The sequence below is a fragment of the Ascaphus truei genome, chromosome 2 (genome assembly GCF_040206685.1).
Source record: "Ascaphus truei isolate aAscTru1 chromosome 2, aAscTru1.hap1, whole genome shotgun sequence".
Taxonomy (NCBI): Eukaryota; Metazoa; Chordata; class Amphibia; order Anura; family Ascaphidae; genus Ascaphus; species Ascaphus truei.
In genome coordinates, this window is record NC_134484.1 from 115921495 (window position 1) to 115935723 (window position 14229).

Consider the following 14229-nt stretch of genomic DNA (forward strand, 5'->3'; position numbering starts at 1 on the left):
ATTAACTTGGTTCAGCTCGGGAGGCCCCCTGCGCACGCACATTGTGAATAAAAATCAAATTTAAGCAGCTTCATTACCTTAGCAGCTAACCGCTAAGGCAATGAAGGGTTAAGGTACACTACCAGGTTTTTTTGAGAGCAGAGGGGGTAAGTGAAGGGGGTAATAGCCCCAGGGTGGGTGGTTAGGCCTACCGGGAATGTTGCGGGAGGGGTTAACCCCTTCATTAGCTTAGCAGTAGTAACCGCTATGGTAATGAAAGGGTTAACCTCTACCACTACCCACCCGAGTCATAACCACCCACCCTGTGGCAACTTCCCCCTTCACTCAATCCCTCTACCCACAATAAACACTAAAATACCTACTTTGTACCAATACACAACGCACCCCCTGTACCCCCAACAACCCCCCCTAACACATACAGTACAGTAATGGTCAAAATTACTATTTTCCTGATATGGATAGTAGTGCATTTGCCCATTTTAAATAAAACATCAGCTAGCATAAAGTAAATAAAACTTGCACTTACCCCTGCCAGGATGAAGGCTGTCCTCATCCTCATCACCGTCCTTGTCCTCCATTATCAGCAACAGTACAAGTGGAGGAAAAAATACAATCCAATTGCCCCTAACCCCTTAATCACCTTAGCAGTTAGTAACCACTATAGCAATTAAGGGGTTAACCCATCCTACCCCACTACCCACCTAGGAGTCCTAACCACCCATCCCGGGGACACTACCCCCACTACCCATTGATTGGCACAGTGTTAAAGCATGCCCATGTTAATATTTATTTATAAAATGTTTTACCAGGAAGTAATACATTGAGACGTAACTCTTGTTTTTAAGTATGTACTGGGCATAGAGTTAATATGGGCATGCTTTGCCACTAAAGCAATGAATGGGTAACCTAAAATAAAAAACAGGCCCAAAATAAAACACATTACATACTGTAGAAAAAAATAAACACATTACAAATGCCAAGAAACCAATTGATTTGCACAGTGTTAAATCATTACATGGGAGGGGTTCGATTATCATAGAGCTTACTACCACTAAGGTAATGAAGGGGTTAACCCCTCCTTCAACCTTCCCGGTAGGCCTAACCACCCACCCTGGGGCTATTACCCCCTTCACTCACCCCCTCGGCCCCCAATAAACCTGGAAGTATGCCGTAACCCCTGTATTCCCTTAGCGGTTTGCCGCTAAGGTAAAGAAGCTCCTTAAATTTAATTTTTATTCCTAGTGTGCATGAGCAGGACGTCTCCTGAACTGAACAAAGTTTATTTCAGCCTCTGGGACCCCCTGCATCACGAGATACAAGCCCCGGTATGGGGTGCCTGTATCCCCGCAATGTTAAAATCCTCTGCGTAACATTTGGGGAGGGAGCGGGGAGGGGATGGGGGGGGTTGATGCTAGTGTGCGTGAACAAAGTTGGTTTCAGCCTCGGGGTCTATCTCTTACTGCATGTCTCTTACAGACAGGTAGACCCAGTAGGATCCACATCCTGCTGTGTTAATCCGATGGGCCATTACAGTCTGCTTCGGTCCACCTCTTGAGATATTGCTGCATAGTGCAGTTTTCATCTCGAGATGTGGTTGAATCCTGGCTGCTGCATCTGTATAAAAGAAGGAAACGAGGCACAAGGAGCCCCATACACCTACAGGAACAACGCCCAATTATAACCTGGGCAGAATGTCACCCAGCAGACTTTACAGCGATTCATATCGCAGGGAAAAGGAATCTGCGGGCAGACTACCTCAGCCTGCAGACCCTAGATCCGGGACAGTGGCCCCTTTCATATACGACTTTCAATCAATTTGTTGCAACATGGGGGAGAACACAAGAAGAGAGAAAGTGTCCCTGGTGATGCACTCGGCCCCCACTGATAATATACAGCAGGGCCCCGGGTATACGGCAAGTTCCGTTCCAGAGGCCCGCCGTATAGTGAAAATCGGCGGAAAGCGGATCCGGTGATTTTCAGTGCTGTGCATGCGCTAACCGGCTTTTTCGCCGTTCTGCGCATGTGCGACCTGCGGTCTGCGCGCGCAACCGGCTGCGCATGCGTGCCTGCCGCACCCGCCCGTTCTGCGCTTGCGCAATTTTAAATTCAACATAGCGGCCCCCTTCTCGGTGCCGCCGCACCAGCGGAGCACCGAGAAGCAGAGCCCTGCTGTAAATGAAAAATGACATTTTATTAAATCAAGAAAACATATAGTGAAAATCTAGAAAGCGCTGGTATGCGGTATTAAACCTAATGTGGCTAAAGTCAAAATATCATTGAAAGCTGCGATATCAGTATGATTTATCCTCTGGCCATATGTCCCTCGTGTATGGATACACTGATTATTGAAGCCAGCAAATACCAAGTGTATTTTAACACACATCAAACTGATCACAGCATTCCTTATTTCATAAACCATAGATAGCAGAGCAGTTATACTGTCAGTGGATGTTGGAAACCAGGCATAGATCTTGTGGAAATATAAGAAAACCAGAAGTTACAACAATTCTGCTCAAGAATGTTTCATCTAGGAACTACCAAGTTAGACACCCTGTCCTTTCCATGGAAATTCTGGCTCACGTATGTGTCCCCACCAATTCTTCTGATCCCAGGAGTTCTCAGAAAAATTAGGGCAAGGCCAAGTTAGTAGCAATACTCCCAAATTGTCCACCCTGAGCCTGGTTCCCACAGTTAATTAAACTTGTGGTAGACAAACCGTGGCAACTGCCGGTGTTTCAAGGCCTCCTATCCGAGGGTCCAGTGCAACATCCTAGTCCAGGGGAGTGGAGTTTGACGGCATGGATGTTGAGGGGGTGCTGCTTAGATCAAGACGGGCTGTCAGACTCAGTGGCACAGACGTTAATGGTGGCAAGAAAAAGGACTACTTCCACAGTATGTCATAGAATCTGGCAGTGATTCCATCTGTGGTGCGAGCCCCAAGGTGTAAGCTTCTTGGAGCCACCTATTCCTGCAATTCTGTTGCTTTTGTAAGACAGTCTAGAACAAGGTTTCAGCTCTAGCTCATTAAAAGTTCAGGTGTCCGCATTATCAGCACTACTAAAGAGACACGTGGATGCCATAGACAAAGTATCCGGCCGTTCCTCCTTCTCCTACCGTGCACCCCAAAACTGGAACAACCTACCAGAGACTCTCACATCCACCACCAGTTTAAGTTCTTTCAAATCTAAGGCTGTCTCACATTTTAACCTGGTCTGTAACTGTTTCATACGCCCATAATATATATTTTCTTTAACTGTGCACGCAATGTCTTGTATATAATGTATACCCTGTTCATTTATGTAACTGTATTTGTAACCATGTATTATTTGTCTTACTCTGTGCCCAGGACATACTTGAAAACGAGAGGTAACTCTCAATGTATTACTTCCTGGTAAAATATTTTATAAATAAATAATAGATCTCATAATAGGATCCTTGTCCCAAAATTCCTTGTATGTAAATCCACCCGGGCATATATAGGAAAGAACAAAAAGATTGGGGAGAAGTTGAAGAGAAAAATCTCATGTGATGTACTGTAGGAGAAGCATTATTGGAGTAATACTGCTACAATGTTGCAACCATACAAGGCTGTTCTTGTGAGTGCACATATAACAAAGTCTAATAACTTTAGCTAGTGGGAACACAAGGATAATTAGCTTTTTGTTCTTTCGTAATTGCCCCATATTTGATATGGCACATAATTAGTTTTCATTACTGGTTTTATCCTTTGTACTTTTTCAAATATTTTAAACATTTTGTTAGAAATATCCATGCTTTATCCAGTTAATTTGTTGTGTTCCTGCGTAAGTAGGATTAATTATATTGACACCGCATAAAGAAAAGAAAAAAAGGCTGCAGCAAAGACTTAAAAAAAAAAAACATTTTGTTAAAGGGTTGGGAGGCTAAAATAAAATAAAAAAATTGTTTTGAATTTCCTTGACATCAATTTTGAAAATAATCATTCAACCTTATTTTTAGTTTTGTCCCTGAAATATTGAGAAAATCATTGCATGGAATGGTTAGTAATGGGACTGTGTTCATAGTAAACATTATTATGTATTTTTAAGAATGTACTTCCAGTGGATTCTTTTTTCAGGGCCATCATATCCTCATGTACTCATATAAAGTGACAATCCTGTCTTGGAACTTTATTTTTTTTTTCTTAGTATTTTTTGTAATGGTCCCTGAATTGGGGGGCTCTGAAGTCCATAGCTTTTCTATTGGCTGCCAGAGCGAGCTCATACCACGGCGGCCACAGTGTTTCCCCAATTTTCCCGGTGGACCTCTGATCCACCACAGAATCGCTGCTCCTTAACTGGGGAGTCCACAACTGTTATGGGCAAGATTAAAATAAATTCTTTAATGCTGGAGGACATGCAGTGCATTACACTGAGCAGATCTATTACAGGCAAGAGATGAATATGTCCATCGTTATTGATACAACCCGTGTTCTGTAAAGTACTGTATCGTAGTCATTGTGAGCTACCGTAGTTTGCATTTAAAATGAAGACTTAAAAACGTATGGATTTGTAGTGTTTATCAATTTGTTGTACAAGCGTATACAGGAAATGAAAAACGGGAACATTTATAGCAAGAATATAATATGTAGCGGTTTAATATTTTTCATTTAGCTTTTGTTGCTTTACAGATGGTGCTGCTTTGTGATGCTACACGCTGATCAAGACGGGGAAAAACTGCAGGCATTGTTCCGTCTCTTGACTGAGCTCATTGAACGAGTCAAGATAGTGGAGGCACTTAGTACAGTTCCTCAAATGTATTGCCTCGCAGTTGTTGAAGTAGTGAGGAGAAAGATGTTCATAAAACACTACAGAGAGGTAAGCACGTTAACCACCTCCAAGTCCTCAATTACAAAGTTCATCAGTAATCGATGACATTTGCAACATTCTTTCCACTTTTGGGGGCTGAACTTTGTAATGTAATACTCGTACAGTATGTTAATTTACATTTTTTGGGTCACTCATAATAGTTTGCACATTTTGTTGTTTGTTTAAGATTTTCAGCGATAGCAATTGTATTGGCATGTGCTAGCTTGCCAATAACAGGAACATTGTACAATAGTTAACTTAAGACTTTGATGTAGAAAGTTTTTCCAAATAGACAGGATTTCATATACAATAGTCGTGTTTATTATGCATGTAAAGTATAACTTCATGTTTAGATTCTTTAAGGTATATAAATGTTAATTGGTTTATGCAAAACATGATTTTGTTTTTACGCTACAGTACCTCATTGAACTACATGCACTCATTCTCTCGTGTTAATGTTTTCTTATAACAGTGGGCAAATGCTTTAGTAAAAGATGGAAAAACTCTCTATGAAACGGAGAAGACAAAAAGGGAATCATTTGGGAAACTTTTTAGTGAGTATTTTTCTCTGTCTTTTTATATTTTTTACCTAGATTATATATATTTTTTAATTGTTGAAGTTTTATACAGCTCTAGCAGCCGGTTTTAGACCACTTGCCTTGAGAATTCTGCACTAAAACGAGTACAATGCTGGGAGATTTTTGCAGTCAGACTAATGGCCCATTGGATTAACACAGCGGGCCCTGCATTTGAATGGGACTCACCCTTTGTGAATCCTACCCGGCTGCGAATCCCATTCAAATGCAGGGACCCCCACTGTGTTAAACCGATGAGACATTACAGCCTTCTGTGGACAATCGCACGAGTTACTGCGAGATGGTAACAGATTTTCCAAGGCATGTGGGCTAAAACCGGCAGCTGAATCTGTATTTTTCAATGAAAAATAGCTAACAAAGAGAATCAAGTGAGTTTTTCACGTCTGAATGTTTGAAAATATTACATACAGTGGCCAGAAAACGTTTGTGAACCCATTAGAATTTTCACATATTTCAAAACTAAAATATTATTGGAACTTAATCTTATTAATCTTAGTCCTAATAGTAGCTAAAGATAACCTGATCAAACAAATTACACAAAAACATGATACTTTTTCAACATTTTATTTATCCACAAATAATTCAACACTAAATATCCATGTGTGAAAAAGTATGTGAACCTTTAGATTCAGTACCTGGTGGCACCCCCTTGAGCAGCAATGACTTAAAATAAGTGTGTCATGTAACTGCTGGTTAGTCTCTCCCAATCGGTTTTGATGATTTTTTGCCCATTCCTCCTTACAGAACTGCTTCAACTCGGTGATATTTGAGGCTTCCTTATATGGACAGCTCGCTTCAGGTCCTGCCACAACATCTCAATGGGGTTTATGTCCAGACTTTGACTAGGTCATTCTAAAACTTTTGCAGCCATTCTTTTGTAGATCTGCTTGTATGTTTAGGATCCTTGTCTTGCTGCATGACCCACTTTTTCTTCAGCTCAGGGACGAATGTACTGATGTTCTCCTCTAGAATCTTCTAATACAATGCAGATTCATGATTGTCTCAAATATGGTTCTGAGGCCGCAAAGCAGCCCCAAAGCATCACATCCCACCACCATGCTTGACGATTGGGATGAGGTTATTCTGTTCGAATGCAGTGTTTTTTGTTTTTGTCAAAGATAACATTTCTCATTGAGGTGAAAAAGTTTTACTTTGACTTGTCTGCCCAGATTATATTGTTCCAGAAGTTTTATGGATCATCTATGGCTCTTTGGCTAACTTGATACGGACAGCAATGTTCTTTCTAGAGAGCAGGGGTTTTCTCCCGGCTATCCTTTAATGAACACCATTCTTTTTCATTTTCTGATAATTAAGTCATGAAGACTCGCATTAGCCAAGACGAGAGTGGTCTGCAGATCCTTGGATGTTACTCTGGGATTCTGTGTGACTTCCTTGACGATTTGCTGGTTTGTTCTTGGGGATATTTTAGTAGGATTGCCACTCCATGTGTAGCGTGACTGTGGTCTTGAATTTTCTCCATGTGTAGACTGTCTGACAGTGGATTGGTAGAGCCCCAAATCCTTAGAAATGTTTTTGTAACCCTTTTCAGACTGATGAAATTCAATAACTGCTTTTCTGAGGTCCTCAGAGATTTCTTTTGATCGTGGCATGACATGTTTCCACACACCTGTATGGTGAAGACTAAACTCACAAAGTTTCTGATCTTTATATAGTGTGGGGCTTCCCAAACTCACCCATGAAGATCTAATCAATTATTTAAACATCTGATTCTAATTACCCCCTTTAATTTAGCTGATAAAATCAGGGTTTGATTTACTTTTGCACATACTGTGACTCGTAATTACTCATTGCTTGTCTTATTTATACATCATTTTGTTTAAAAAAAAAAAAAAAAAACATGCAATTGGTTAATATAAATCATATTAGCATTTAAGAAAAGACTGGTTTAGATTCAAACAAGTTATCATAGAAAAACTATGGAATTTCCGTAATTATCATTGGGGTTCTCAAACTGTTTCTCGCCATTGTATGTATAACAAATGTAATTTTTCTACTTGTAACTAGAAATTATTTTTGCACAAAAATCAGCATGAAACATTTTTTCATAGTACATAACATCCACAGATGTAGTGAAAATAAATGTAGGATGCTGCTGCTGCACCTGCTTTACTTTGGGCAAGACACGGTAAGTAACTACATGCGATGTGTCTACTGGTTTTGTTGTTCTCTAACAATGCAACAATTATCCTATTGTTAAACCTAATCAGATAAACTTGTGAAATCTTATATGGTTATTTTTAAATAAATCAGTTCTGTAATATTGGGGGGTGGGGGGTAGTAGTATTACTGCTTTAACAAAACATTACAACACTTGATGATACTGTTGAATTTAATATTACAGTCCTTGTAAATATGAACAGAATTATAAATTAAATGGTCCTTCTACATAACATATTTGTCAAAAACCTTGTTTTTCAGGCAGAATAATACGGATAATTTGCTAATAGGATTTCTGCATATGAGCTGATTTGTGTTCCTTTTAGATGCACTTTGTGGGCTTTCAGAAAGCTTTAATATTTTTTTTCAACAAAACAAGCATGTAAGAACACATTTATAAACCACATACAGAAGTTATTGTACCCAATAACACATTACAAAAAAATCCCTGCTCTCTCATTGGTTAGAATTCCGGGCACTATTCATTCAATAATGGCCGGAATTTTTGGCAGCTTGCCAACTCACCTTTCAGAGATACAATTGGAGCGTGGCATCTCTGTTCCTCTCACATCACACACAGGCTCTCTCACAGCAAATGCAGGCTCTCTCACAGCACATGCAGGCTCTCTCTCACAGCACATGCAGGCTCTCTCTCACAGCACATGCAGGCTCTCTCTCACAGCACATGCAGGCTCTCTCTCACAGCACATGCAGGCTCTTACAGCACATGCAGGCTCTCTCACAGTACATGCAGGCTCTCTCTCACAGCACATGCAGGCTCTCTCTCACAGCACATGCAGGCTCTCTCTCACAGCACATGCAGGCTCTCTCACAGCACATGCAGGCTCTCACAGCACATGCAGGCTCTCTCTCAGCACATGCAGGCTCTTACAGCACATGCAGGCTCTCTCACAGCACATGCAGGCTCTCTCACAACACATGCAGGCTCTCTCTCCTCCCACTCCCTCATCTCTCACCTCGCTCCCCCCCTTCACCTCGCTCCTCACCTCGCTCCCCCCACACCTAGCTCCTCACCTCGCTCCCCCACCTCTCTTTTCTCCCCTCCTCCACCTCTCTCAATCCCCCCTCACCTATCTCTTCTCCCCCACCCTTGCCTCTCTCCTCCTCCCACGCCCCCTCAACTCTCTCTTTCTCCCCACTTCCCCCCCACCTCTCTCCCCTCTTCCCCCCCACCCCCCACCAACCCCTCTCACCTCTCATTTGCTACTTCGCTTATTTTTCCTATACAGGTGTATCAGCGTTGTTTCGAGTTATATATCTTTACAAAAGTGTCTATTATTTTATTAAAAAGCCTACATTTATCCTATAATAGTAATAATCCCCTCAGAACAGGGCATTACTGGTCAATAATGCCCTGGCTAGGTTAAAGTGCCTCGGCCCTTCAACTCTTCCAGCCAGGGCATTATTGGCCAGTAATGCCTGTTCTGAGGGAATTATTACTTAATTAACACTACCACAATATTTATCTTAAGAAATACAGAGGCTCCATTGAAAACTATTGTAATGCGTGCACTATCATTTTCCTTCACATGATAATTTACACGTTAACGAGGTAACCACCTGCTACATCGGTATAATACTGACACTAATGAAGTTTCATTGAACATCAAAAATCTGCTGTGAATTATGTACAGAAAAAATAACTACTACAGAAGACAGAGAAGCCCAAAACTACATCCAATATGACAAAAATACAAAAAAAGGGTAATTTAGTTAAACCCTTTGGCTGAAGTGTTTGGCATACAACTGTTTGTCCACTAGTTGTACAGTATGCTAGCTTAAAAATAGCATCGTTTGGAACATAGGGAACATTTGGGCCCTTTTATCCATGTAGTTTCTTTATAACATTCAGAATTCATTAATGCTTTTTGCTTGGTTAATGTTATTTTGTTATGTTAAATACCATACAAATTATTTTATCAACTGATTTATAGCTAAACTAACTAAATATAAAAATGTTGAATAATGTTTCTATTCATGCAGGAAAATCCTATTTACGAAATCGTCTCTTTAGAGGACTTGACTGTTGGCCTTCATCTTTCTGTGTATGTATATTAGTTTTCTTCTTTGACTTTTCCATAGTTGCACAACGAACATTACTGGCCACTTCAGAGAAAAGTACATTGCGTTCCTAAATTACTTTTTTAAGCTCCGTTTAATTTTCTCTTGTATTAAACCAATGTGGTGTTGAACATTTCATTCGTCTCTAAGCTGGGATCTAAAAAGAATTAAGGCCAGGGTTTACCTAGCGTTTATGTGAGGTATCGTACTTGATCCGGTGTTAACTTCCATTCAAAACAATGGCAGTAAATGCTGTATAAGGGTGCGGATATCCAGCATCAGCGCTTAGTGAATTCCGGCCTAAATATTTTCATTTGAACGTAAAATGTCGATAGATACTGTTTTCTCAAATTTTTCCATTTGAATTTTAGTAATTGAGTGCCAAATACATAAAGTATGAGCAAGACTCTTTTTACTCTAACATCCATTTATGATGCTTTTACTGCTGAGCATGATATAGCAAAATGCATTCAAAGTTGTTTTTCTAAAGAAGTGAAACCGTCAATGGCTTGGCTCAAAACAAGGAAGTATCTCCCTCAAATATGATGTGTTACTTTATCCTATGCTGCTACTAGAGTTGGCCTGTAAAAATCCGATCCGTGGATTTTCCGCTGGGCTTTTGGTACAATCCGATCTGCACGCGTAAATCTGTAGATGGATTGAGTGCTGCTGACTCGGTCTGTATTTCTTGGAATCCGCAGTCACATTCTGTCTGTGCGGTTTCATTGGAATCGCGTATGGATTTACTATGAATCCATTGTGCGAATTACAAAAAAATTCCGAAACGAGCACATTTATTTTGCCTCTCACTTCCTGTCTTTTTTTGTTTTTCTCACACTTGTGATTGTGAGGGAAGGATGAGGGTGTGTGGAACTGGGTTGGTTACTGTTTGGGTAGGCAATACCTAGGGTTCAGTTCACCTTTTCTCATCTACACTGTTCCCATCACCCTGACGTCAATCTCATCCATACATCCCTCATCCCATCATCCCATCATTCTCACACTTGGATACTCCCATTTAAAAACACATTTTCTTAAGAACTGCCCAAAAATCTGTTTACTAATTTGTAACATTTTGTAAATTAAATGTTTTTAAATGGAGGGAGTATCTATGGGTGATAGTGATGGGATTTTCGGGTGATAGAAGCAGCATAGGTAAGAAAGGGTGAAGTTCCGACATGGTGTGGGAAGAGGGTTGAGGAGTCCCAGATGGAGGGGGAGAGGGTAGAAGGGGTTAAGGCCCCCATGGGGAGATAGGGATAAGGGTAAGGTTTATGGCCCCAGGACGTGTGGGGGAGGGGGAAGAGGGGAAGGGGTTAACACATGAAAACAAGTGCAGAGTAGTTCCTACCATTCACGCTGGTCTCACACTCACTCCCCATACTGCCCGAAACTCTTCCCCCTCGCCCTGAGCCCCTTCCCCCTGTGTAAGCATTCAAAAGCAGAAATTGAATGGGGAGGACTGAGAGATGGTGAGAGGCATCAAAGTTAATGCAAGTCTTACCATAGGAGCCTGTCGACATCACGGAATAGAGCAATAACTGTTAATCTCCCATATCGGCACACAGGGAGATTGTATTGTATGTCTTTATTTATATAGCGCCATTAATGTACATAGCGCTTCACAGCAGTAATACACGTGGTAATCAAATAATTAACAGATAATATTAATAACAGATCATGGGAATAAGTGCTTTAGACATAAAAGTAACATTAAGGAAGAGGAGTCCCTGCCCCGAGGAGCTTACAGTCTAATTGGTAGGTAGGGAGAACGTACAGAGACAGTAGGAGGGAGTACTGGTAAGTGCATCTGCAGGGGGCCAAGCATTATGTATCATGTGTTCAGAATATCCACAGTGCTATTCATATGCTTATTTAAGCAAGTGTGTCTTAAGTTGGGTCTTAAAGGTGGATAGAGAGGGGTGCTAGTCGGGTACTGAGGGGAAGGGCATTCCAGAGGTGTGGGGCAGTCAGTGAAAAAGGTTTAAGGCGGGAGAGGGCTTTAGATACAAAGGGGGTAGAAAGAAGACATCCTTGAGAAGAAGCCAGGAGAGGGATTTCATGAGGGGAGATGCTGAGACAGATCTAGGAAAGAGTAGAGTGATTCTGGCAGCAGCGTTTAGGATTGTAGGGGAGACAGGTGAGAGGCAGGAAGGCCGGACAGCAGGAGGTTACAGTAATCAAGACGGGAGAGAATGAGGGCCTGAGTCAGAGTTTTAGCAGTCGAGCAACAGAGGATAGGGCGTATCTTAGTTATATTGCGGAGGAAAAAGCGACAGGTTTTAGAAATGTTTTGAATGTGAGGGGCGAATGTGAGAGAGGAGTCGAGTGTGACCCCTAGGCAGCGTGCTTGGTCTACTGGGTGAATGACGTTGTTCCAACAGTAATGTGGAAGGAGGTAGTAGGGCCAGGTTTGGGATGAAGTATGAGGAGCTCTGTTTTAGCCATGTTGAGTTTAAGGCGGCGGAGGGCCATCCAGGATGATATAGCAGAGAGACATTCAGAAACTTTGGTTTGTACAGCAGGTGTAAGGTCAGGTGTTGATAAGTATATTTGTGTGTCGTCAGCATAGAGGGGATAATTAAACCCAAAAGATGTTATTAGGTCACCTAGAGAGAGTGTATACAGAGAAAAGAGAAGAGGTCTCAGGACAGAGCCCTGGAGTACCCCCACAGAGAGATCAATAGAGGAGGAGGAGGTGTTAGCAGAAGAGACACTGAAAGTACGATGGGAGAGGTAGGATGAGATCCAGGATAGAGCTTTGTTCCGAATACCAAGAGTATGGAGAATGTGAAGGAGAAGAGGGTGGTCTACGGTGTCAAATGCTGCAGAGAGGTCGAGTAATATGAGCAGAGTGTAATGACCTCTGTCTTTGGCAGCATGGAGGTCGTCAGTTATTTTAGTGAGGGCTGTTTCCATGGAGTGAGCAGTGCGGAAGCCAGATTGTAGAGGGTCTAGAAGAGAATAGGTGTTGAGAAAATGGAGCAAGCGAGCGAATACAAGATGTTCAAGGAGTTTAGAGGCAAAAGGCAGGAGGGAGACAGGTCGATAGTTAGAAAGACAGGTAGGGTCAAGCTTGCTGTTTTTTAGTAATAGTATGACTGTTGCATGTTTGAAGGAGGATGGAAAGGTTCCAGAGCAGAGGGAGGAGTTAAAAATGTGTGTGAGCGTAGGGATTATAGTAGGAGCAAGAGGTTTTAGGAGATGGGAGGGAATGGGGTCAAGAGGGCAAGTGGTAGAGGGAGAAGAGGCGATCAACAGCGACACATCGTCCTCTGAGACAGTGGAAAAAGTGTCAAGGAAGGCAGGAGGAGAGTTAGGAAGAGGTGTAGGATGGGAGGAAGAAACAGAGGGGATGTTCTGCCGTATGGATTCCACCTTTTCCTTAAAATAGTCAGCAAAGTCCTGAGCGGAGATGGAGGAAGGAGAGGCAGCTGATGGTGGTTTGAGTAGAGTATCAAAGACAGGGAACAGTCGGCGTGGGTTAGACTTGTGCATGTTGATTAGTGAAGAAACGTAGGCTTGTTTAGCTTGCGAGAGGGCAGAGTTGAAACAGGATAGCATAAATTTGTAGTGAAGGAAGTCTGCGAGAGTATGAGATTTCCTCCAGAGGCGTTCAGAGGAACGAGTGGAGGAACGCAGCATGCGCGTTTGGGAATTTAACCAGGGTCTAGGGTTAGAAGGGCGAGTGCGGCAGAGAGAAAGCGGGGCATGTAGATCAAGAGAGGAGGACAAGGCAGAGTTGTAGTTCCTGACCAGGTTGTCAGGGTCTGTAGCAGAGCTGAGAGAGGAGAGGGAGGAGTGTAAAGTGGACTCAAAGTCAGGTAAGTGAATAGAGCGCAGATTTCTGCAGAACCAGGGGTAGACGGAGGTGGAGAAGGGGAGAAGCGAGATAGAGAGGATGAGGTGATGGTCAGAGAGAGGAAAAGGGAAAATGGAGAAATCGGAGAGAGAGAAGTTTTTAGTGAAAACCAGGTCTAAGTAGTGGCCATCCTTGTGCGTGCTGGCTGCAGTCCACTGTTGAAGGCCAAAAGAAGAGGTTAGAGAAAGAAAGCGGGAAGCCCAAGGGAGAGAGGGGCATCAATGTGGCAATTGAAGTCCCCAAGGAGAAGAACAGGGGAGTCTGAGGAGAGAAAGAAAGAGAGCCAGGATTCAAAGTGAGAGAGAAAGGCAGAAGGGGAATAAGTAGAGGTAGGTGGGCGATAGATGACCGCCACGTGGACAGGGAGAGGAGGGAAGATCTGGACTGTGTGAACCTCAAAGGAGGGAAAAGCAAGAGAGGGGGGAATAGGAAGGGTTTGGTAACGGCAGAGAGAGGAGAGCAGGAGCCCCACGCCTCCACCCCTGCCATCAGGGCGCTGAGTGTGGGAGAAGGAAAGGCCACTATAAGAGAGGGCAGCTTCCAGAGCAGAGTCAGACTGAGTGAGCCAGGTCTCAGTTATAGCAAAGAGAAGCAGGGAGTGAGAGAGAAAGAAGTCATGCACAGAGTGGAACTTGTTAGAGAGGGAGCGAGCATTCCAAAGGGCACAGTAGAATGGGGGAGAGGA

General features: G+C 42.5%; 1 protein-coding gene across 5 annotated transcripts in view; it reads left to right on the top strand.

Annotated features, from left to right (window-relative positions):
• The window catches only part of RB1CC1 (RB1 inducible coiled-coil 1), a 174075-nt gene that overhangs the window by 86277 nt on the left and 73569 nt on the right, over nt 1-14229 (top strand). For all 5 annotated transcript variants that reach the window (XR_012798411.1, XM_075584391.1, XM_075584392.1 and 2 more), the window contains exons 9-11: nt 4649-4835; nt 5299-5380; nt 9605-9666. Coding sequence is in view for 4 of the 5 variants with exons in the window: in XM_075584391.1 (XP_075440506.1) it covers nt 4649-4835; nt 5299-5380; nt 9605-9666 (331 nt within the window). In the remaining variant the exon portion in view is untranslated. The remainder of the gene's footprint in view (nt 1-4648; nt 4836-5298; nt 5381-9604; nt 9667-14229) is intronic.